Source organism: Ciconia boyciana, chromosome 8 (assembly GCF_034638445.1).
Source record: "Ciconia boyciana chromosome 8, ASM3463844v1, whole genome shotgun sequence".
NCBI lineage: Eukaryota > Metazoa > Chordata > Aves > Ciconiiformes > Ciconiidae > Ciconia > Ciconia boyciana.
The window spans coordinates 35,964,239-35,987,444 of NC_132941.1; the positions used below are offsets into that span (position 1 = coordinate 35,964,239).

The 23,206-nt window shown below is 44.2% G+C and overlaps 1 protein-coding gene across 3 annotated transcripts in view; it reads left to right on the forward strand.

Annotated features, from left to right (window-relative positions):
* The window catches only part of SNCG (synuclein gamma), a 55,754-nt gene extending 32,819 nt beyond the window's left edge, over positions 1-22,935 (forward strand). The window contains exons 7-12 of one of the 3 annotated variants that reach the window (XM_072869188.1): positions 5,547-5,650; positions 5,969-6,673; positions 11,780-11,821; positions 12,705-12,832; positions 21,370-21,456; positions 22,591-22,935. In XM_072869188.1, coding sequence (XP_072725289.1) covers positions 6,553-6,673; positions 11,780-11,821; positions 12,705-12,832; positions 21,370-21,456; positions 22,591-22,611 — 399 coding nt within the window. In that variant the 5' untranslated portion in view covers positions 5,547-5,650; positions 5,969-6,552 and the 3' untranslated portion in view covers positions 22,612-22,935. Of the gene's footprint in view, positions 1-5,546; positions 5,651-5,968; positions 6,674-7,643; positions 7,758-11,779; positions 11,822-12,704; positions 12,833-21,369; positions 21,457-22,590 lie in introns of those variants that run through there. The other 2 variants (XM_072869189.1, XM_072869190.1) reach the window with 2 other exon arrangements.
* The last annotated feature ends 271 nt before the right edge of the window (positions 22,936-23,206 follow it).

A 23,206-nucleotide genomic window follows, 5' to 3' on the forward strand; every position in this document is an offset into this window, starting at 1 on the left:
AGAGAGATTGTGATAATTTTAAGGGCAAAACCTGTTCTTGCTGTTATAGTCACTTCTCCAGGGAGATGAAATCACAAGTTCAGGACTGAAGACTGAAAGAAATAAGCAACTTCCCTCTGTTCCTTCCTGCTGCTTTTATTTCAGAGTTGTGTGCATCCTGCTGTAATGCATGTTAATGTGTGAATATTTTATGTGCCGTGTTTCACATACAAATGTGCCTTTCTTACAACTAACTGGATGTGACCTCAGTATTATGTATATTTACTTAATAAGACCTGTTATTGGGAAGGAACTGAAACAAGCATGAGACAAAACAAATAACAGGCTTATAACCTGAACTGCTGCGTGATTGTGGCTTGCAGAAAAGTGATTTTAGTGCTACAGATATTGAAGTTGCCCCACTTGTGACCTACTTACAAACCCTTTGGACTTGTCTTTCAACGTATACCTTTCCATTAGTCTTAACTCAACCATTACATCTTTATTCTTCGTGGTTGTGATACCTCCTAAGTGGTGGGGCAATGTTTCTCTGCTGTCCTCCTGGCTTGGAACGTCTGCTGCTCCTTCAGGTGCAAGAACCTGTTCTCTGTGCCTTTGTAATGGTGCTGCCTACGAGTGCAGCAATCAGGAGGCACAGATTGCTCAGGCCTTTGCAAGTTAGTAATTCAGCATGACTTTTTGGTAGCAGTTATGAAAGATTTTAAAATATTGAGCGTGCCGGGGACTGGCGTCTCTTTCCTTGTGATGGGCATAGCATAGGAAGCTGCCATTAACACATGGAAGATACTAATTATTCAAAGGACCCTCCTTACTAAACACTAGTAGTTAAGATTTCTGTCTAATAACTGTCCTGATATGGGGTGTCTGAATAACATATTCAGGTTACATGGCTGGTTCATAACATTTGATTTATTGGCAGACTGAGCTGTAAGTTTTCTTGCTTAAAATCTGTAGAGGAACAGGTATGAAGAGTACCCATTTAGGAACATGATACATCCCAAATTTGCCTCTCTTTTTTGAGCTGGTGCCTCAGCGTGGAACCAGGGAAAACAGACATATAAGGTCATTTGCTGTAACGATTTGCTCATTGCCTTCTGAGGTCAGTATCTTCTAGGAGGTACCTACTGGATGAGAAAGGCACCTGTGCACTGGCTAGTACAAACAGGTACCTATTCACTCTTCAGTTGCCTGATTTAGGCTTGGTGTACCTTACAGAGCTGGATACTACTGCTGGAATGGAAGAAACAGGTGAGACAAATTTAAAACATAGTCTGGAAAATGATTTGGAAATAGGTGTTACTCCAAACGTATACTTGAAACCCTATCAGTTAGTGATGTGGTAATAGCGACGTGGAGATGTTGGGAGCTGCCCTATGCTTCTCAGAAGTTTCTAGCAGTTCTCAGAACAGCTAGCCAAAAAAACCCACCACACTTGCTCTCTATTTTGGCAACCAAATTTGACAGGTGACAGATATTGTTCCTCCACTCTTGGTCCCCAGTCATTCGTGGCATTTTTTTCTTGTGTCCTTATTAATGAAAATACTTTTTCCCCAAGTATTTCTGAGAAATGCCTCTTCAAACTGTTTCCAGTCTTGAAAGAGTTGATATTGCCAGTTACACCAGATTCATCGGTATGCCCTGGGATATTGCAGACAACTGTCAGGACTACTCTTGCCTTGTCTGGTAATTATAACTGCTTACATTAAACACAACTTTTAACCCCCTCCAATGTTGCCCACCCCAAGAATTCAGTGGCCCGTTTGCAATTCCATAATCAAGTTGTCAAATAGCATCACCGTCTTCTGGATAATCTGCGTAAGATGTAAAATCTCATCTTGGCCCCTTTCTGTTTGTTTAGAGTCAGAGCCCTGCAGCTACGGTTCGATAGGAGATGGGTGACCACACAGTAAGCAGTGCCAAACAATACGCTTGATAAATGACTTGTACGTACTTGGAAAGCAAATGCACTGGCTATTCCAGTCGGTTTCTCACTGGAGAAAGAGCCCTTAGAAATTAAAATTTTCAGTGAATAGATTCCATTTTTTGTTCATTTATTTTGTATCTTCCCAGATTCACTGCCTGCTCCATAATGCTCTTAAATCTATATTATAGCCTTAAATTCATAATCTGGGTATGTAAAAGGGAAAAAAAAAGCCTTGGAAAAAATGTTTGAAAAGCTGGAATTATTTTAATAAGCATGTGTTGCTTTAGATTCATATATCCTAGCTCCAAATCTCTGAAGCAGGCTGAATAACTGCAAGGATTTTATGTCTGGGAAGATGAATAGGACAGTTTTGTTGATAGTTGCACAGCAAGGGCATAACTTCTCATTAGGCATTGGTTTTCAGATCCAGAAAACGCTGTCTCATTCCCTGCCCGCTACCAATGCGCACACGTGCCTGTGCAGCAGCTCCTGGGAAGGAGAGCAAGGGGAGAGGAGTGGCGGGAGGGGGGCTGCTGGGCTAGGGAGGATTCCTTTCAGTAGTCTGTCCTTCAGAGGAGGAAGATTAATTCTTGTTGACTATATTTTTATTAGTTTGCTCAAAAGCTATCAAAGGTATTCAACAGCAGAGATCAGTCACATAAGACTGCTGAGTACTGTACTGGCAGCACTCTGCTCGCTGTATGTGTGCCTTAAAAATGGCTCGTTGGTGAGCCTTCATGCTATTCCTCCCCTGGCAGAGGAAATTACTCATTAACTATGCAAACGTACATGCAGGGATTCAAGTCCCAAATTGTTTGCCAAGAGGATGTCTGACAGAACTGCTTGTTTTCGTTAGGGCATGCAAATGAATGATCTGAGACAGTTCTCCTTTTGACATTTTGAAGTTTTCATAAATGAAGAGGGGGCGGGGGGGAGGATTTCTGTTTATATAGAGCAAGGTTTGATCCTGTTAATGTTAATATTATTCTCCATACAAAAACTTCCTGAACAAAGGATATTTATCAGCCACAAAAGCAGTCTGTCTTTCCTTTCCTTACCTGTCTTTCAAACGTCATGCACCATTTAAATACTTCAATAGAATATGACCAAATCCCAGCCCTTTCATCCAGCGAGATGCCTTTGTTGGCTGATAGTCTCCAGCGTAAGTTCATCGTTAAAGGACGAGGTTAAGGTTTTGTTGCAATTGGGAAAATTAAAGAGGGAAGAGACACAAATTAAGTAAAACCCTGTTTTAATCTGTTGCAGACACAGAGAAAAGTCAGGCAGTAGAGGACAAGGAATCTTGATTTCTGCTTTGCGTTGTTTTCTTTCCCTTGTTTCTGTGCTTTGGGAATGGGTAGACTTGAGTTAGACTTGTCTTGCCCATATTCCAGAATTACTGGGCAGGCATTGCACAGGCTTGCTTCCAGATATGAGCCACCAACGCGCAGAGAGAGGTTTAGGTTTAGGTGTGTGGGAGGTGGGGAACTGCACCTTTCAGAGACTCTCCAGAAACTACAGTGTTATGCAGCAAGAGACTCGATGAACAAGCCTGAACAGACAGAATTCAGACTTTAAATGAACAACAGTTGGATGGTTTGTCATTGCACAAATCAAGATGAGACTTTCTTTTGGTATTATGCAGATCAGCTAAACGTTTGTGAGATACGAATTTGTTTACAAAGTGATATGAATGAAACTCAATAGAAAAAATGGGAACTTAATGTCTAGCTTAACTGACTTCTCCCCAGTGTCCCAGGGTAGGTAACAGAGAAAAAGAGGTTGCTCCCACGTGAGATGGGAACTTGGGTTTTCTGAATTGCTCACTGGACGAGCTTCTCTTTAGCTGCTGATTATGTTATCTAATACAAGGGAAAAATTGTTTTTCAGGCACAAAGTTGAGATCCTCGCAAAATCTGAAAGCCAACGTTGCTTACGTTAACTGCTGTTGTTAGGTTTGTCCGAGGCAGGATTGGCAACAAATCAGAACTGAATCCTCTGCTTAGAATAGAAATAGGGTACCACAGTTGTCATGGGGTGGCAAACGTTCAGGAGCTGTTATTGATGCTTGTCCTATATAGATCACCTACAACGTTGTCCTGAGTCCAGAGCTTTCCTAAAAGGGTTTCAAGATAAAACAATGCCTGTGCAAACTGCCTGCTGCCTTGGGAGTGATCCAGCGGCACTCAAATGCCTCTTGTGAGCTCTTTCTGAAGGTCATCAGGAGAGGAGAACGCAGGAAAGGAGTATCCCACTCGAGTACTGGCTAATTCAATATGGTGATGATTCATGTTTCACAGCCCAGGATGGCTTGATATTTCATGTATTTGTTACCTTTTATAGCAATGCAAAATATGTAGAATTCAATTGTACAAATCACAATGACAGAACAAAAGCATAACAAAATCAAAATACACTTCTTGCTCAGCCTTATCAGGCTAGGCGTTCTCCTGAAAATACCAGTAAAACCCATAACCCTGGGAAGCGCTGTGCTCAGCTTTAATGCTCTTTGAAAGCCTAGTGAAAAAGGAAGTGAGCCTGGTAGCAATTCCCAAAGATGGCAAATTCACTTTTTACCAAAGTAGTAAAAACAAGACTCCTGCCCTGTGCCTAATGAAATCAATGGGAGTCTTGTGACTGACACTGAGAGCAGCTAGCTTAATGATACAATAAGACACATATATCTGCAATTTAAGAATACCCTGGGAGCAGAAACGAGCACCAGCCATGCACCTTGGATAGTGGTCAATCAGCCACCTAAAGGAAATATTGAAAGATGGTTAGAAAAAACTTTTTTCATTCCTTGCTGCAACAGTCTAGAACAATGAGAGCTCTTATAATAATTAGTGTGTTGTGATGGCCTTCCTCTGAGTCTTGCACTTTTTAAAATTAACAATTGATAAATGTATTAGTCTGTCAGAGAATGTAGAGGTTTGGCTCCTCTACAGTCAAATGGAAATTTGTTCTTCTTTTATAAGTAAGGAGACCCATTTGTGAGAAAAAGATTAAGAAATCTGTGTTATTCTCCAGATCAACAGTCTTTCAATTGTTTCAGTATGGAGTAAAAAAACACTCCCAAAACCTAAAGAAATAAGCTTACTTCCACAGTAAGAACTATGTTTGTGTACATGTCTGCATGTATGTACAGACATGTCATTTTTTATTCAGACTTTTGTCTTTTCTGTGTAGTCATTCCCCATCTGACCCTTCCAGGCTGATCATTTGTGGCAGCAGTGGCTTACGGACCACTACACTTCACGGTGTTACGGTGTGCTACCCTCCTGTAACACCGTTAAACCTCTGAATTTCATATTCTGTTTGCCTGGTAAGGAAAAGGAGCCAAAGGTGGTCAAGGTTTGCGCTCAGAGACCAGTGCTCCATGGCTTCCATAGTTTCACATATGGCACCATTAAATAATAATAAAAATAAATAATCACCTTGTTGCACCAGCAATTGCTTTCACAGGTGCTTGCGTTGAATTTCAGTTTATGCTAGTGGGACAACAGCTGATTTGGGCCGCTCTGAGTCTACTTCAGAAAACAGTTTAGCTTGAGTTTAACTTTAAGCACATTACGATATCCAACTGTGATTAATGATAATATATTTTGGTATTTTTTCCTAGTGAGGCCTTGATGGATCCTCTATGCAAACTGTCAGGTTTCCCCAGTCAGTTCTCAGCTGGATGATTTTCTTGCCCCGCTCTGCTCCGCAGCACAGACCTCTGAGGTGAGCAATGGCGTCGGTGTAAAACGTCGTCTCACTCTGCAGCGGCAGAGCTCTGTCTACAGCAACTCAGAGAAACAAATAGGAAACAGGATTTCCCCCAACAGGCATCTGATTTTTCAGAAATGAACCATTGTAACGGGATGTGCAGCTGGGCAAAAACCGTAATTTATACTAAATGCCTTGAGGGGCCAACTTCAGACTTGACAAACATAGCAAGTGGGACTTCCAGCTCCCTTCACTTGAGCACCAAGCTCTAGCTGGTTCCCTTTTTCTCTCAATATTTACTAGAAATAATGTTCTTGTTATGGTTTTGTGCAGGATGGATTCTGGTAACTGCCAGACGAAGAAACCTGACCCTGTTTGTTTGCTACAAATGCTACCAGCTTTACATGCTCTCCAGTCCCTGGGAACCCAGGAGAGCTTGTGTTTGCCTCCTGCTGCAGCCTTGGGGAGATGCTCTTTCAGGAACTCAGCTCTTCAGAGAAAAACTCTCCCTCTTCACATGAGAGCATCCTTGAGTGAGAGCATTGCAGCATATTTTAAAAGCTCTGTCTGTCTGGAAATTTTCCAGACAGTCCCTTCTCTACCGATGTCGTCCTCCTCCTCCTTTCCCCCTCCTGTCTTAAATCTTCCCAAGCAGATCCAAATCATTAATATTTCAGTATCGGCTGTTCACAGGCATTGGCTACACTGCAGCACACTTCATCAATAAGAGCCGGCAAAGGCTGTAAGGTTTGTCACACTGCCTTCATCCAGCGGAGGAGTAAGAGCAAAGACAGACTGGCAGAGAAACCGAGTATCCACCGAGGGTAAGGCTGCATATTGCAGTCCTGGTCTTGAGGTGCTTTTTGCTGCTGTCCCTCACTCAGAGCGTCCAGGTAATACCCTAGCAAGCAACAAGAATGGATGTCTTTAAGAAAGGTTTCTCCATTGCTAAAGAAGGTGTGGTGGCTGCTGCAGAAAAGACCAAGCAGGGAGTGACGGAGGCTGCAGAGAAGACTAAAGAAGGGGTGATGTATGTAGGTAAGAGAACTGTTTTCAATCTACATTTGAGCATGAACTGCCGCATAGATTGTCTCTGAGAAAGCCTAGGGAAATTATATTGTGGCTAAAGCTTGGGAGTGAACAGCAGGAGGTCTGGATAACATCCTCAGCTGTGTCACAGAGTGGCTGTGTCAGCCTGGGGTGCCACATCCTCCCTGTGCCTCAGTTTCCCCAAGTGCAGATTAGACATAGAAACAGCCACTGCTTCAGGGGAGGCAGAACTAATGCAATGTTAAGGAGCATATGCCCAGGTGGAAGGTTTCTGTTATGACTATTCACTGACTGTTTGCAGGGTGAGTCACTCACTCTCCAAGCACCCAAGCGCTGCTGATCTCCACCTCGCCTCCACGCTGATGAGGTCCCTGAGAGGAGCCAGCAGTGTTATTAAGTGGGGATTGCAGGATGCATCTGTTTCCCCACAAACATACTGTTTTATCCCGAAATCCTTCTCCTGTTCACCGACCTGTCTCATTCCCCATGCACACATTAATCTTGCTCTACAAGAGAGACACAAATTCATTTTGCCCCAAGGATAGGATCTGGAAAACAGCATGCCTGATGTCCTGCTGGAGACCTCTCTCACAGTTAATGTGCCGCTTCAGAAACCTCCCCTTCAAGGTCACCCTCGAAACCCGCTATCTCCACTATCTAGCCATATAATTATATGGCCGGATGGTCAGATATTCCAGATACTGTAAAATCTATGAAGTCTTAGGTTCCCAAGACTGATTACCTCGGTGCTGATTACTGCACCTCACACAGCTTTTTATGTTTGCTAGATGTGGGAGTGAGGTTTTTTTTCATAGGGAAGTTTACACGCAGGCTCTCCCTGCTGTCATGCTGCAGCATCCACAGCTGTATGTAGCTATTATATTTAAAACAGTTATATTGACAATAGCCACTGATATATATTTGTAAATTACAAATGTAATACAAATTTTATGTGTAGCAGATCTGGCAATGTCTTCATCCCGAAATGTTAAACACTCAACTATTGGCGTGCTGTGAATGAATGTGTGTAACAGTTCCCATTTCGGTTTGAAGCTGCCTCGCAAGAAAAAAGGTAAACAGCATCCCTGTAAATAATTAAACTAACCACAGTAACTGAAACACCAGCCTGTGAAACGTCACATCTAGGTGTCACATTGTGGCATCCCTACTGCTCTGGCTGCTTCCCAATGGGAGTAATGTCAGAAAGGATTATTCTGAATTTTTATACATAATTCCTCACATCTCTGCTCAGTCACGTTGTATGTCTCCATACTGTGACCTGTTTTTCATTTCTGCACAGCCATGAGGTACAGTCTGCTCATGAGATTCTAACCTTTTCAATAAAGTTTCTAAAAGCCTTCTTAAAACCTAAATCTCTGAATGAGGATCAAATAAGGACCAAGGTGAAGGTGAAGTGCTTTCTCCTTTTCTTTTTTTTGTTTTTGTTTGTTGTTTTTTTGGTATACGGCCAATTCCTGCCCTGTCACGCACTGGATAGTGCTTTGCCTTGGGGCTGATTCAGTTCCTGTTGCACACGGGGGGATGCTCAGCCCTTGGGGGAATATTCAGTCTTTCACAGACAGGAAAAGTAAAGGCCAGATGCTGATTAGCTCAGACAATTGATTTTTAAATAGAGAAGGTGGAGGCCAGGTATATTGATTAAAACTGGAGTGATTAGTATGTTGTCTGTGCCACCTTTTCTCACCCTGTGACACAAGAAGGGTTAATCAAAGACCTGAACTGTTCCTTCCTTGCTCCTTCCTTTGCAGAGACCTATCCTAGCAGCTTGGTCTGGAGTGTTATGTGACGCAACCTGAATTTTTGGATGCTAGGAGAAAATAATACTTGTATAAAAGCTTGAGGGTCTTTTCAGAAAGTCAGGAAAGGGGGGGGGGCGAGAACCCCAAAGCCTAGGATGGATTAAGTGGATCTCTGACTTCTATTCAGGTTTGTGTTAACTCATCACTGACTCTCCAAGGAGGATTCCAGATGTCTGGGCACAACCACCGCATCTGGTGAGTCACTTGCTGCTGCCCCAGGAGAAAAAAAATGCTGATTCAGAGGCATGCGCCTGGAGCGGATGGTGTCATCGGGGCTCTGCGGCCACCTCGTCCCTCCTCTCTGAGCCACGCAGGTTCGGTTCCCATAACCATCCCAGAGCCCGAGGTGCCTCCCTCCTGTGCTGGCACTGCAATGCAGCTCCCAGCTGGGCTGGTTAGAGATGCCGCCATTGCCCGGGGCGTCACGAGCATCGGGTGCTCCTGCCCCGCTGCGTGACTTGCTGAACATGTAGGGTAGAGAAAAGGGTGCATGAAAAGAGAGAGAAATCCTGTAGCATGGGCCCCCTTTGCACTGAGTAAAATCACAGTCTGCTTTCCAAATGGTAACAGCCTCTGGGTATACTGAAGTGGCTGTGGGTTCTTGCACAGTTAATGTGTATCCAGAAGTTGATTCAATGGGCTGTCTTTTTTATTTGGCTTAAATAGGGTGATAAGTGATGCTGAAGTTAGTTAATGAAGTTAATAGAAAGCTGCATCAGAGTATTGAGTATAAGGTCATTAGTACTATTTAATACTATAAATCAGGAAGCCTCAACAAAGAATGCACTTCTAGTTTTCCAGCACAGCTTTCCATCATGCATGCCGCAGAAAGCCCCAACGCACCAAGCTCTACTTAAACGAAGTGACTCCGGCACAAACTCCTGCAAGACTTACAGCACATCATAATACCCTTTTCTGCTACAACTCTTTTCCTACTGCACAGCGCTCCACCACCTCAGTCTCACCCTTGCGATACCAAAGCTCTTACAGATGACTCACAGCACTCAGAAGAGGCAGGATGCATGAACTTTTAATTCTGTGTACACAAGCTGCAGGCAAGGACTAATGGGTGAAATGAGATTGAGCATCAGGTGATGGCTTTCTGATTCAACAGATGCGGGTTGCTGGCAAGGGTGTACGCTGAAGGTCAGATTTCATGTGGTGCATCAATGGATGCTGAGCCTGAGTCATTGGGTGTGGTCAGGAGCCTGGGTGAGGAAGATGAGGCAAGCTCTCCCCGGCGCTGGCACTTCCCACGGCCATTGCTTTTGACGTGACATGGATTCGGGTATTTTTCTTCTACCTGCATCCCTCCTTTCTGGAATTATTTTTCCATCAGAAAATATGGCACCCACCCACTCCCCTCGCCCTGCAAAAGAACCAAGCCCAGATAGTTGTCTTAAATCAAAAGTCTGGTAAAAAAAATATACAGAAGTACAGCTCTTGTGTCAGTAAGCATGTTTACTGCAAAACTGAAACACATGCAAGGCTAGTACAGCAAATTACATACTTTGCTTACCTAACAACTGCTCTTTGACCAAAAAACAGCAAAGAAGGGCTAAGCTTGAACATCTGTGTCTGACGTGAGAAGATCTTGTATGTGAAATCTATATTGTGGCAGTCTTTTATTGGAATGGCAGTGGGAGGGAAAGCGAAGCAGGATGGCGTCTGAATTGAACTGTGCATTTGGTCCGTTCAGGAGCTCACGTTCATGGCTTGAGACTTGCATCTTCTCTGCTCCCTGCTTGCTTCTGTACACACTTGTATATCATGGGCATTGTTATTAAATCCAGTTTACAGCAGTGCACACATATCATATGCATCATTAGGAATTGCAGTTTACAGCAGTAACAAGTACAAAGATTTCATCTCTTCAGTTTTAACACAGTTCGGGAGGGTGGAGTGAAATGTTGAGGGCATATTGTAGTAGAACAGCTTTGTTCTGCCCCAGGCAACCATTACAACCACCCAAATAAATCAACAATTGAGAATTACATTCAATAATACATAACATGTATCAGGCAGAACAGAACTGGGCTGGATCTGTTGTTATCAGGGCACTGCACCTGTTTTGCTTTGCAGGCTGTTAATGAGAACGAGATGTGGTTTGTAGCTGATTTCTCCCACCACACCCGTGGATGCTCCAGTACCTCTGGAGTTAAAGATCTGCCTGGCTCTCTATTTCTATCATTTTAACAGTCGGCCATAAAAATCCTTTTGTTATATCAGTATGGGAAACTTAGAAACTCTAAAAAAGATCCTACCGAGGTGTAGATGATTTACAAAATACAGCAAAGTGGGACCAGTGGAACCTTTTGGCACATGTTTGTTTAACTTCCAACAGAGATAAATTTGATCCTTTATTTTTGTAATGTCAAAAAGCATCTAGTTACTGTGGGGGCTGCCCATGTACCATATAATTTAACATACATGTTGCAGTATACAAACAGAAGGGATGTATAGCAGGTCACTTCAAGCTTGGAGGAAAACCACAGAGGTTAATTATTCCTTAAGTGCTACTTGTATTGCAAACTGAATGCCCTCACATCCTGTTAGCTTTTCTGCCTTGAGAACAGCAAGATAAATTACAATGTAAGCATACATATGGTGTACTTTCATAATTTGAGATAAAAACATCTGCATTCTGTGTATCACTGTGAGCAGGCACTTACAGCCTAGGCTGAGGCACTGAAATGGGAATCTAGTAAGTAGGTACGTAGTAGGAGGGTGGTGGTTCTGTAAATTCAGCCTCAAGTTTCTCCAGAGTCTTTATTAGAGGTATAGAATGAAGCTTTAAATGACCACTGCAGCCAAGTGTCCTGCTGAACGGCAGGGGAGAGTCACAGGTGGGACTCAACATCTTGAAAGACTGAAGTAGGTGAGATTTCACCAGGTCATTTAATATACATTCATTTTTACAATTAGCTTGACATTGATTTACTTCTGCTCAGCTGTTCTTTTCATTTTGGAAATATTTCAGGGACATTTTTTCCTACTTAAGCATGCTATAATCAAGATTTTCCAGGTCTAGGCATCTCCAGACAATTTGTGGTTGAAGTTATCCAACTTGCGACACAAAGGTACTCATTGACTTCACTGGGGAAGGAAGCTGGTCCCTTCTGCCAGCTCTACAAATGGCTTGTGTCTTAGCAGGAGGTGCTAGCAGCACCATGGCTCACCACCAGACCTAGTAAGAACAGAAAGCCATCCATGTCCAGAAACCAGAGGGTTCTTTGCTGGGTAGCACTGATGGAACGTGTGTTTCCTTTCACAGGTACCAAAACCAAGGAAGGTGTGGTACAAAGTGTGACCACAGGTAAGAGCACAGTCCTGAGAGGGATGTGGAAATCTGTGATGTGTTGCAGGACCTCTTGATAAGGCCATCGTTCCTGCCAAATGGAAGGTCTCTGGGGGACACAGCTGATCTGTGTGACCTTCCATTTGATGAATGGAGGATGCTTGCCAGGAGTGATGGTTCAGGGTTGGCATTTGCAGTGCACATGGATGGGAGAAAATATTTAATCAGTCGAGCAGGTAAAAAAAATCTAACAAATGTTACTTGGCAGGCTCGGATGACTCACAGCAATTTAGACATTTCACAAAGCCAAGAGTGCTGCCCAGCGTGCAGAGGGGATTTACCTGCGTCAGTTCCTGTCCGGCCAAAACTGTGGTCTTTGGGAGACTCCTGTCAGGCAGTCACAGAGTCAGGGACCCTAAGGGATCTTTCCAGGTAACCCAAGCTCCAAGGCTGGGCAGCCTTCTGAACTGCCTTGAAGAGAGATAAATGGATCCCTTCCCTGGAGAATTTTGTGACTAAGTTACTTTTTTTTTTCTTCCTACCCAGTTGTATTAAATCAAACAGAAGGCACCCAGAGAGAGGTCATATGCAGTCTGCAATGCAAAATACCTTATTTGCACAATTGTCTCTTAGTATCTTACAGTGAATTTTTCTTTCTCCATTTGCCCACAAAGACTGACAGGCTGCAGTGCTGCCCTCTGAGCAGCATTTTGAGTCAGACAAAACACTCATGTACATGGTCTAAATTCAGACGTAATCTCACATAAAAAATCCAAAGAAGGACTGTACCAGGGCCCATTTCTTCTCTTACCTCTATGCAATCATTTTATTCTCCCAGTGCATTTGGCAGCCTTTTGTCAGTGCCTAGTTCATTGACTTTCTGCTTTTGTTGAAATCCCAGTTGCTGAGAAGACCAAAGAGCAGGCCAATGTGGTGGGAGAAGCTGTAGTAGCCAGCGTGAACACAGTGGCAAACAAGACTGTAGAAGGAGCAGAGACCATTGCAGCCACTACAGGAATTGTAAAAAAGGTATGTTTGTTTCTTTGGTGATGTGCAGGACAGCAGAGTTGTCTTTGGATTACACTTAAAATATCTGCAAACATTTACAGTTGATGGTTTTACCTACTCAATGGGAGTTTTTCAGCAATATCTGTTTTTATATAATGCTTAATATTATTATATAATGCTTGATATGTAATCACAGAATCGTTTAGTTTGGAAGGGACCTCGTGAGATCGTCTAGTCCAACCCCCTTAGGGTCAGTGAGAGCAGGTTGCCCAGGACTGTGTCCAGGTGGGTTTTGAATATCTCCATGGATGGAGACTCCACAATATGCCTGGGCAGCCCGTGCCAGCATTTGACCCCCCTCACAGGAAAAAAAGAAGTGTTTTCATGTACAGATGGACACGTTAATCCATTTGTGCCCATTGCATCTTGTCCCGTCAGTGCGCACTGCTGGCAAGAGTCCGGCTCCACGTTTTCTTACGAATGTAGAAAAGCATTTTTTCCAGGGACTTGAGCAGAAATGCAGCCAGGCTGCAGCGAGCACCTGGCCGGAGTCCGAGCTCTGGGGTGTGCTGGGTGTGAAGGAGCGGGAGCCGGTGCCCGTGCAGCGCCCAGCCTTGGCCCAGCCCCGGCAGCTCCGCAGGCAGCAGAGGGCAGCAGCAATGCGGGCAACGCCCGGTCCCGGCAGAGAGCCTGAGCCCCCTGCCCTGCTTTGTGCCGATTCTGGCAACAACCGAGCGCTTGTTGATAAAGGCTGCGTGACCCAAATTGTGCACGGATTAAGCCAGATTCAGACAAGGCATCTTCTGTCCTCCGGCCTAATTTGACAAACTGGGTTGCTTCAAGTGAGGGGATTAAGGGGCTTGTGAAGGAGCAGAACAGCTCCCAGGATGAAGACAAAGTTGATCATTACAGAAGATGCTTTCACCAGAGGTAACAAACAGCAACCATTTGTACAGTACATGAGGCTAATATTTGGCAGCTCCTTGGTAAGCCCAGCTGTGTTTCCCCTCTTTAGAGAGCTGTGGTCAGTAGCGTTGATAGCGACATGAGCTAGATGAGTCACAACAAACCCAAACCCAGAATCAAAGCGAAGCAAGACTGGCCAAAATTGTTTTAATTGTTCAGACAGTTGGCTGATGAATTTCCTGACCTGCACGTAAACACATTGTGATGTGAAACAAAACTTCTACACACCATATAAATCCTGAGAGAATAGCCTAACAAAAGAGGAGAACGGCAGCTACGAGTGACGCAAAATGTCCTCCTGAAAGCATGTGAAAAGGGCAGATACAGAAGTTCTGCTAAGCCCTTGGGATAAGATTAATCTCTATTCCCACAGGAAAGAGCAGTTAGGCTGCAGGAGCGCAAACAGTGATTCCTAATTCTGTGGGGCCAGACTACCCCCTCCTACCTTTTGACTGACCGGGTGCAGGGTGGTTGACCCAGGAGAGCTAGGAATTTGCTGACGGTAGGAATCCGTCCTGCAGATACTGAACTGTCTCCCCTTCTGACAAGGACTGAGCAGCAGCAGTCCGCTTCCCTTTTCATCCAAAGTGAGAGCTTTCCCTCAAAGACTGATGAGCTACAACTTACAGGTGGTAATTTCACAGCTCAAATCGGTTGATGTTATCTGTTTCCATAATTGTGCAAACAGTCCCTTAGAAAATCAGCGACTCCTTCACCCTAGTAATGGCTCTGGGTTATGCAGACTGCAGGCAATATACAAAAGCTGTGAATTTTCCAGAGGGTTAAAGCATTAAGCATCTGAACTGTCATTCTGGCATCTTCCATCAATGTCTGCCTGCTTAGAGTTAAAATGGGGATTGATCAAGAAATAAAAAAGTGGGATGTGTCCCATGCCAAAGGGCAGACTAAATGAGGGAGCCAGGAAACTGCTTTGGATACAATATCATGGTGTCATGCCAATTAGCAGAGGTGGGCAGCAGAATGACAACAGAAGGGGAAAAGCAAGGCAAAAGAAGTCACAGGAGAAAGAAATTCAGGAAAAATGTTTGCTTCTGTGAAAGGGGGCTTACCTACTATAGCGTTTTACTTCAGCTTAAATTAGGAGGGCAAATATTCTAGTCATCCTCACTCACCATACTTCAGTTGCATCTGCTAGATACCTTTTGGACAGCAATGACGCAGAAGACGGAGCTCCAAGTGCATCCTAACTGCTAATGGTTAATGGCCATGGGGCAAGAGCTGATCCGGAGGGAGGGCCCTGAAAGGAGTAGAGGGGTTGTGCTGGGCTCTCGGCACCAGCTGTTTTCTCTCCAGATCTGCTCCTATTGTGCTGCACAATTTGCTAATGGAAATAGAGCCAGAGGCTGCCAAGAGCAGCACCAGGCACTGTAATGCATTTGAGAGACCTGCTGGAGATACACTAAGAAAAGTTATAAAGTATAGCAGTTAGAGGTTTAAAAAATAAATACCTACAGTTAAAATCTTGCAATCCTGAAATTATAAACAAGCATTCTAGCAGTTGCTAATATCTTATTTCTGTTTTCAACTATCTCTGGTATTGTTCCCTGCTGACTTTATAGAGGGGTTGTTCCAAGCACCAGGGGATCTGCGTGAATGCATGGTGAGCACTGAGCAGTGCTACAGGATGACTCGGACCTGGGGAGTCGAGTAGCCTAGGAGGCACATCCCCAGCTCAGCGTTCCCAGTAGTAATATCAATTACGGAGAGCTTGTTGACATTTAATCTCTGCATTTGACAGCTGGGATCAGTTGGCAAGCACATACGAGCAAGGAGTGGGGAACTCTAAGGATTCCGGATTAAGTTTTGCTCGGGGCAGCAGCTGCAGGGTAGTTGAGCTCTGCAGGTGTATCAGATGGCGACTCTGGCCATGGGGAAGAATCCAGCCCTTCGTGGAACATGGCAGGCACTGAAATGTGGACACACGTGGGGCAGATGGCAGCCTGCTGCTCCTTGCTGTCCTCAGTGGGAGCACTTGGAGCCAGGCAGAAGGAAATAGGACTGAAGTAACTCTACGCCTGTGGAGGGGTGCCAAGCACCAGTCGAGAGCAACCTCAAGTAGCATTAGCATCACCCAGTAGGGCTTTGGCACTGGCCTGGTCACTGCTAACTGAGTACAAGAAAGTGTTGACTGATTTGGAGGAGGTTTTAAGTATTAAGTAAAAAATATGTAAGTTAAAAGACTATAAACCCTCCACAATTTTCCTGATGTGCAAAGGAATGAGACCCATCAGTAGTGTGTTTTGTCTGTGGCTCTGCACCCATCCCAGTCCCTGGGGTGGACATTAAGGGATTTCAGTGAGATAACCATCCACTAAATAGCCCTGTCTTAGAAGAGGATTAATTCTTCGTCTGCATGACACAGCACAAAGTTTGCTGCATTGCAGACAGCACGTGGTTGGGAACAAGCGCATGTATGTACACACACACACACACACTCACAAAATGTCCCTCAGGGACTGGAGGAATTTCCCCAGTAGCTGATGCTTCCCTACGCCCTCCACCTAGATCTTCCCTTTAGATCTATTTGCCCTGTCAGTTTTTATATGGTTTAGTTGTCAGTTCACGGCTCTGTCATTTTGAATTGGGTTTGATCTTTTTGTTATTTGACTCCATTAATTATTTGAGCGGTTGTCAGTTATGTGCAACCACTGGGCGCATTTGTTGGATCACATCGTTTCTCTCTGTGCTTGATCTAGCACACGGCACCATACCTGTACTGCCCCTTATTGCTTTCATAACCACTGCACATTTTGAATACGAACAGTTGACATTCATGGCCTTAATTCTGTTCACCTAAACCCTGTGATGCCACCGACACTAAGACAGTTGCACCGAAGGAATTAGCAGCAGAAACTGATGAGTGACCTCCCTGTTTAAGTTAGTTTGGGCAGGGCAAGTGCCACTTAGGAGAGAGCAACCAAGGGCATCTGAGAGGCCACCAAGGGCAGAGCTGCTAAGCAGGAGGAGCAGGGAAATGAGCAGCCAAAATACCTTACAATTAAGTAGAACAAATAGTCAAAACTCTTCCCTTTGTATTCAAGCTTCATCCTTTGTATTCAGGCTTCACTGTACTTCATCCTTCAGCGTCCCGTGGAGCAGGGGAGACTGCAAAAGCAGCGTGGGGTGGGGTACTCTGCCTACAGGCACTTTTTCTGTGCTTCCCTCTCAGTCTCATTAGTGCATCCAGGCATACATATTTCACATCCAGAATAGACGAGTTAGTGGCACTGGTGAAGCCTTAAAGTCTACAAGACTGTGTGTGTGCTTCCTGGCTAAAGGCTGTACCCCAGTAATCCTGTAGGACAATAGTGTAAACATTCAATATGTATTATCTGTATAAGCAGCCCCAGGAAACCCTAGGAGAGTCTTGCTGTGAGCTGGTTGAAAACAAAGCTACCCCAAGAGTCCACCTGGATTTGTAGGGTTGGACAGGAATCCTGCACGCCCATCTGTCTGTCCTGTCAGTGGGTCCACTCACTGTAATCATGGGTTGAGCTCTTAGACAGAGCTGTCAGCATCACTCTGAGCACATTCAGCCCAAAACCCATCCAGGACAGCCCATCCATAGGACCTGTCAGGTTGCCTGAGGGTTTACAAGGGAGTGGTTTGGGGATGCTGCCAAGTAGCATTGCTTTTGCTCCAACGCCCAAGGTCAAGAGCACTACAGGAGGCTGAACCTTTCTCCACCTTATGCAATTGATGTCCCATTGCGGGCTGTTAAATTTGTAGCAGATTAGGTTGCCAGTGAACCTCTCTGGTTTTACAGCCTTAAAATAATGATAATTAAAAAAGAATCTTGCTTGCCACTGAATTTGTTGAGTTTTTGATGAGTAATGTTCCAGCATCCAACATTTAGACTCTGTATGCTTTCTTTGTTAGATAAGGAAGATAATCCTCATAAGGTTGTTTATCTCAGAATTTTTGGGGATGGTGAAAAAAAACCACTGGCCTATAACATAATATGGATAAAAATATAAATTTCATTTCATGTATGGACTCAGCCAGTGGAACATACAATACAGTCGCTGAGCTGAAAAAGGGAATTTCATAGAACCTGTGAAATAGAGAAATCTGAAGAATCAAATTGTAATTAATTTTTTTTTTAATCTGTGGACTTTTAAAATCTGTTTTTAAAAAACATATTAAAATATCTGAACCCAGAAGCCTATAGTACACTCTATTTAAGATTTCTTAACATTGCACAGGAATATTTCTATAAATAGCAGGTCCTAATTTGTTGAGTTTTTCATTAGTGATAGCTGAACATGTAACTGTGTTTCATAACCTTAGCAAAATATTGTATTTTATATATAAAAATCTTCTATAGTATATATATTCTATATACAAATATATTTATATATTAAAAATATTTTAAAACTTGTACAGTATTCCTGTAATGAATTCTAAGGTCTTGTGTTTCACTTAACTGCTACGTTAAACTACTTCCTTTTTCTCTCTTCTCTAGCCAAAAGGATTCAACCCCCCAAAAAAAATTAGAAGAAAACATCCCATAACAAACTAAATCATTTTCTCTACTTTTAAATACTTTTTCTAAGACAATACATAATTTCTGAGGGGAAAAAAAAAAATCTGCTTGCCATTTAAGAGCAGGAGGAGCGTTACTAATTACTTGATGGTTGCAACATGCCTTTCCCTTAGAACATTTTATCCCTTTTAACGAGGAGGTGAGCACTGAAAGGAATGGCAAAGTTCCTGCTGTCCTCCAGAGAAGCTGGATTTTCACCCTTGGTTTCTTGCCCAGCATCACGCTGTGAGTCAGTGTTATAGCTGGGGTTGGTACCCAGGAATTTCTGGCTCTTCATCCAAAGTAAAGACCCTTACCTCACATGGTCCTCCTCCTCTGTATATTGTTTTCCTGAGGAGTCACTGAAATCCCCAGCCAGCTAACGCCCAGCTGAAGAATGCAGCCGTTCCTCATCTCATGCTCACTATTCTGGACAGGGTGAGAAGCGCGTGAGAAAAAGGCTGTGAGGCGACGTCCCTAACACGGCCGGACACCTCTTCATCCTGCGATTGTGCTGGTTCCTCCACCACAGTTTAGAAACTCTCTCCAGAAACATGGTTGCTTCCCTTTCTAAAAATAGATGGATGAGTCACTTTTATCCTTCTGGAGCAGAGTCTTGGCAGAGAGCACAATTTAAGGGATATAATAAGCAGCACAATAGCTGAACAGGGATTCTTCAGCCCACCCATCGCTCTCGGATGCAGTGTCCTGAGGACGGTCCTGAGGAAGGGATCCCCTTTTCCATGACTGTTTCCACATCTACCAGAGTTGAGCTCCCTGCCCACAGGAAGAGTAGGTGGTCGTGCCCTGTAGAAAGATGAGGTGCACAGCACTTGTCCTTGTGTTTCTATGAGCTGTCCCCCAGTTTCCCCAACGCAGCTTAGCCCCTTAGGCAATCACCTTTGATTCACCTTCACGATTTCACATGGCAGCTGGTAACCCCACCTGCAAAAAACCTATGAAGCGCCTGCTGTTGCAGCTATTGTCATTGGCTTGCATTGCAGGTTTCTTTTCTTTCCACCTAACAGTCCAAAAAATGGCTGCTAAACTCCAAAATACAATTTGAGGCTATTCACCTGCTTTGACCTAATGTGCACTGTTGAGTTATAAGGTGTAGTCCTTTTTACATGGCCGTACAGCATGTAAAGTGTTTTAAAGCCACAGACTGGATCCTGAGGCTGGATCAGCCTCCATAAATTCAGAGTAGTGAGCCCTGTTTGCTGGCAACAGGAGAGTTCACTTGTTTCAGGAACGCTGTGGCAAAGTAGCTCCATCAGAGCAGTGCCCTGTCCCCAGCAGGCTCGGGTCCCGCTGCGCCAGGAACTGGAGACCAGAAACTGGTCTCCGTGATGTGCACAATTTGATATAATTAGGTTACCTGGGCTTACTTAACACAGATCAGGCTAACACTAGCAAGAATCATTTCAGCCAACAACGCGATGCAAATTAAGGGCATGTTTCTTAGGGAAAAAAAAAATCACACTGTGCTTTTCATACGGAGACACTCCCACTGCATGGCACGCTCTTTAAACAATTTAACTAACTCTTGGCAGGGAGGCAAAGGGAATGCCTGGAGCTGCGACAGACATCCGTATTGGGCTGCGGCTCGTATTTTGGCCATTTTCTTTCTTTGGTGGATTGTTCTCCTACTGTAGCTTGCATGGAGAGCGGGAAGCCTATGGCAGGACAACCAGGTTGTGGTGCTTCCTTCTCCCGGCTCCCCTTCCTGCCAAAAATTGATATGAAGTCCAATTTCCAACTTCAATTTTCAAGGGATCTACCTTATATCTATGTAACTCTGTGACATACATCTGTTTTTTCCTTTTTATGTCACATCACCTCTTCTTCCCTAATTCAGTCCCCAAAGCAGCAGGGGTGTTCTCCCACTGATGAGAACAGTTGCAATTACACAGGAAAATGAGGACATGCGTGAAAATTAAGAGTGGAGTCCCCCAAAACACACGGAGCATAAAGTTCTGTTTACAGTAGGTTTGACAGGGACATTTGATTTGCACTGCATCAACAGCAGCACCAGGGAAAGTGGTGGCCTCATGTTTCCAAAATATTGACATTCAAATGATATATCTCCCTTCCATGCAAAATTGACTTTCCCTTGACATAATACATGTGTCTCAGGTTCCTTCTATGGTGGCCCTGGTTTCTTGTGGGAAAAGAGAGTAAAAATTCAGGGATATTGCTGGGCATGTGTGCTCAAAGGGAACAGAGAAGCTTTGTAATTTTAGCAGAGTTCCCTGGTGATTTGGGGCTGGACTATAGAGGTCCCGCTATTTCTGCTTCCCCCTGCTCTTGCTGACTCATTCCACAAAGGTGCATTTCTGCTTTCTGTCCATTCCCTGGGTACACCCGGTGTGGTCAGGATTTTTGTCTTCTCTTCCCATGTGGCAAAATCACAATTAAAATAATTGCCTGGTAATATAATATTTTCTCCTCTTCTTTGAATAGGAAGGTAGCTGAAAGATGTGAGGAAGTAGCTAAAAGAGCCCAAAGTGCTTATGAAAATGCTTGGACTTCAAACACAAAGGAAAGCTCATCCTTTGATAATTAAATTTTACCTGAGGCATGACATTAATGCCACCACAATATTGCTATATCTGAAATTAGTATTAGCCTATGCAATGAGTGCTTAGGGGAAATAAGATAATGTAAGGAAAGGCTAGGTATAATCTAACTTAAACCAGGTAAATTTATTTGTTGCTCCCAAATTTCTTCACGCTGAAGGAGTCAAAACTCTGTTTGGTCTCAGCGACAGGAAAGAAAACTTCAGAAAAATAACTGATTTTCTGTATGAAAAAGACCCTAAATAAGGCTGTAAGAAATCAATTGCTTTTTCATAGACATCTGCTCTAATAAGCTGCGCAACAAATGGATTTTGAGCAATACTTGCCTTCTGTTAAACCTGGTATCTTACTTGCGTGCATAATGCTCAAACCCATTTTGCGCAGTCTGCTCAAATAGTCTGTCTGAGATTAGGGTGATGACTGCACGTGTGCTGGTGAGGACAAACATCTCGCTTGTGACTTGGCAGGAGGATGTGGCTGTGCCGCAGCCGCCCGAGCAGCCGGGGGCGGCAGGAGAGGGGGCCCCAGCAGCGAGCACAGGCGGCGGCGGAGAGGTAAGGTGATGCCACAGCCGCGACTTCCCCACGGTCCCCGGGTTCTCAAGACTGCGCGTGGGCTTTTTCTGGGCTACTGGTTTTCCCCAGGGTAATCTCCCCTTTGCTTTCTATGATCACAGATCTGCTGCACGTGGAGCTCATCAGTATTCCCATTTTCAGGAATTATTTGACAAAACCTGAGCTCCTGGGTTCTAACTTTTGCCACTTCCTTTTTTGGGACCAAGAATTTGCCATGAGTGACAGATCAGACAGACTAAACTGCTGCTTGATTTGGGCGTGTAAACGTGCATATAATAGTTAATCTTATCCTGTGGTTTTATCATCACATGGAATAGCTTTTCCCTGGTTGCAGCCATGGTTTAGAAGAATGTTAGCTAACAAGTTAGATTTTTTCTATAGATATTTAGATAACAAGCTAGATTTTTCTATATTTAAATTAGTTCTTTTAATTTTTGATCTATTCTACCTGCAATGTCCTTTTGAAGCCTTGGATCAAATGTCCGTCTCTGGGAGGACAACCTCTTATTGCCCAACATGGAATTTCCTTTACAATTTCAGCGCTAAGGCCTTTGGCTGCCCCCTCCGCAAGCCCCGCAGTACTGCATGCACCCATACTCCCCAGTTTTCAGCATCTCTGAAGCTGAGACTGTTTTCACCGTGCCTGAAGCTCCCAAAAGTCTTAGCTTGCACCTCCCACCCTCACCAGCCATCGCGCCCCTGGTGCCAGTGCTAGCACTTGCGCGTCCCAAAAATGAACCCTGCTAATCCGACTGGCTGCACGGCCGCACGAGTGCTAATGTCAGGCTGCGCTTCGGGGTGGGAGGCAGAGCCGGCCGCAGAAAGCAGGACACTCCTGCCGGTGGCAGCCCGGCCCCGCATTAGCTCAACTGCCACCACACGCAAAATCACACCCTCATTTTCCCCGGAGGTCTGAGTTACAGCGGGAGGGTGTCTGGTTCCCAGAAGGAAGGGATAATTCAGTTATTTTCTGCACCACAGACAGTCGTCGTTATGTAGTTGCTTATGGGGTTTTACGTGGTGACTACCAGCGTTGATTTTTCTCCTAATTTTATTTATATATGTTTTCCACTGGAAATGTTTAACTGTTTTCCTGTCTGTCTTCTCTCACAGGGTGAAAATGAAGGCAATTAATCAACTTAGGGACTTCTAGCTCAAAAGAGAGCATTCCAAGAGCAAACATGGAAATATTAGCTGACACTACAAGAGGAAAATCCCGCTCTCCGTAGACTCACTACATTCAGCTCTGTAGTCTTTCACCTCCCTCCTAAACCAATCGTACAATATATGTAAGCCAGACTCCTCTGATTGTAAGTCAAGTGCAGCCGTGTACCAGGGTGCGTGTCTCCCTCCCCACCTCCCTCGTGGCTTCCCGACCCGCTCGCTTTGCGTGTTTTGGTCGGACTCACTGATCCACGTCTCACGTCCATCTGCACTAGCACTTGGGATCTCTAGGTATCGTGGAATTTTTTTTTTTTTTAAACTAATAAAAAAGTGTTTGAACAAGTTTTTTGTTCTGTCAGTTTCCTTGCACATTTTAGACATTGATCCTTCCAAACTGAGGAACTCTCCCTGTAAAAGTGTGGTATTAAAATACAAGGATCTCAGGACTGTAAGGGCCTTAGATCATCATGTAAAAGATGAGGAATAATGAAAAATTGTATTTCTGCAGTCAAAAGCATAGGTAGGCCAGCTTTCTGTCTCTCAGGGCTGAAAAACAGAGATTTCA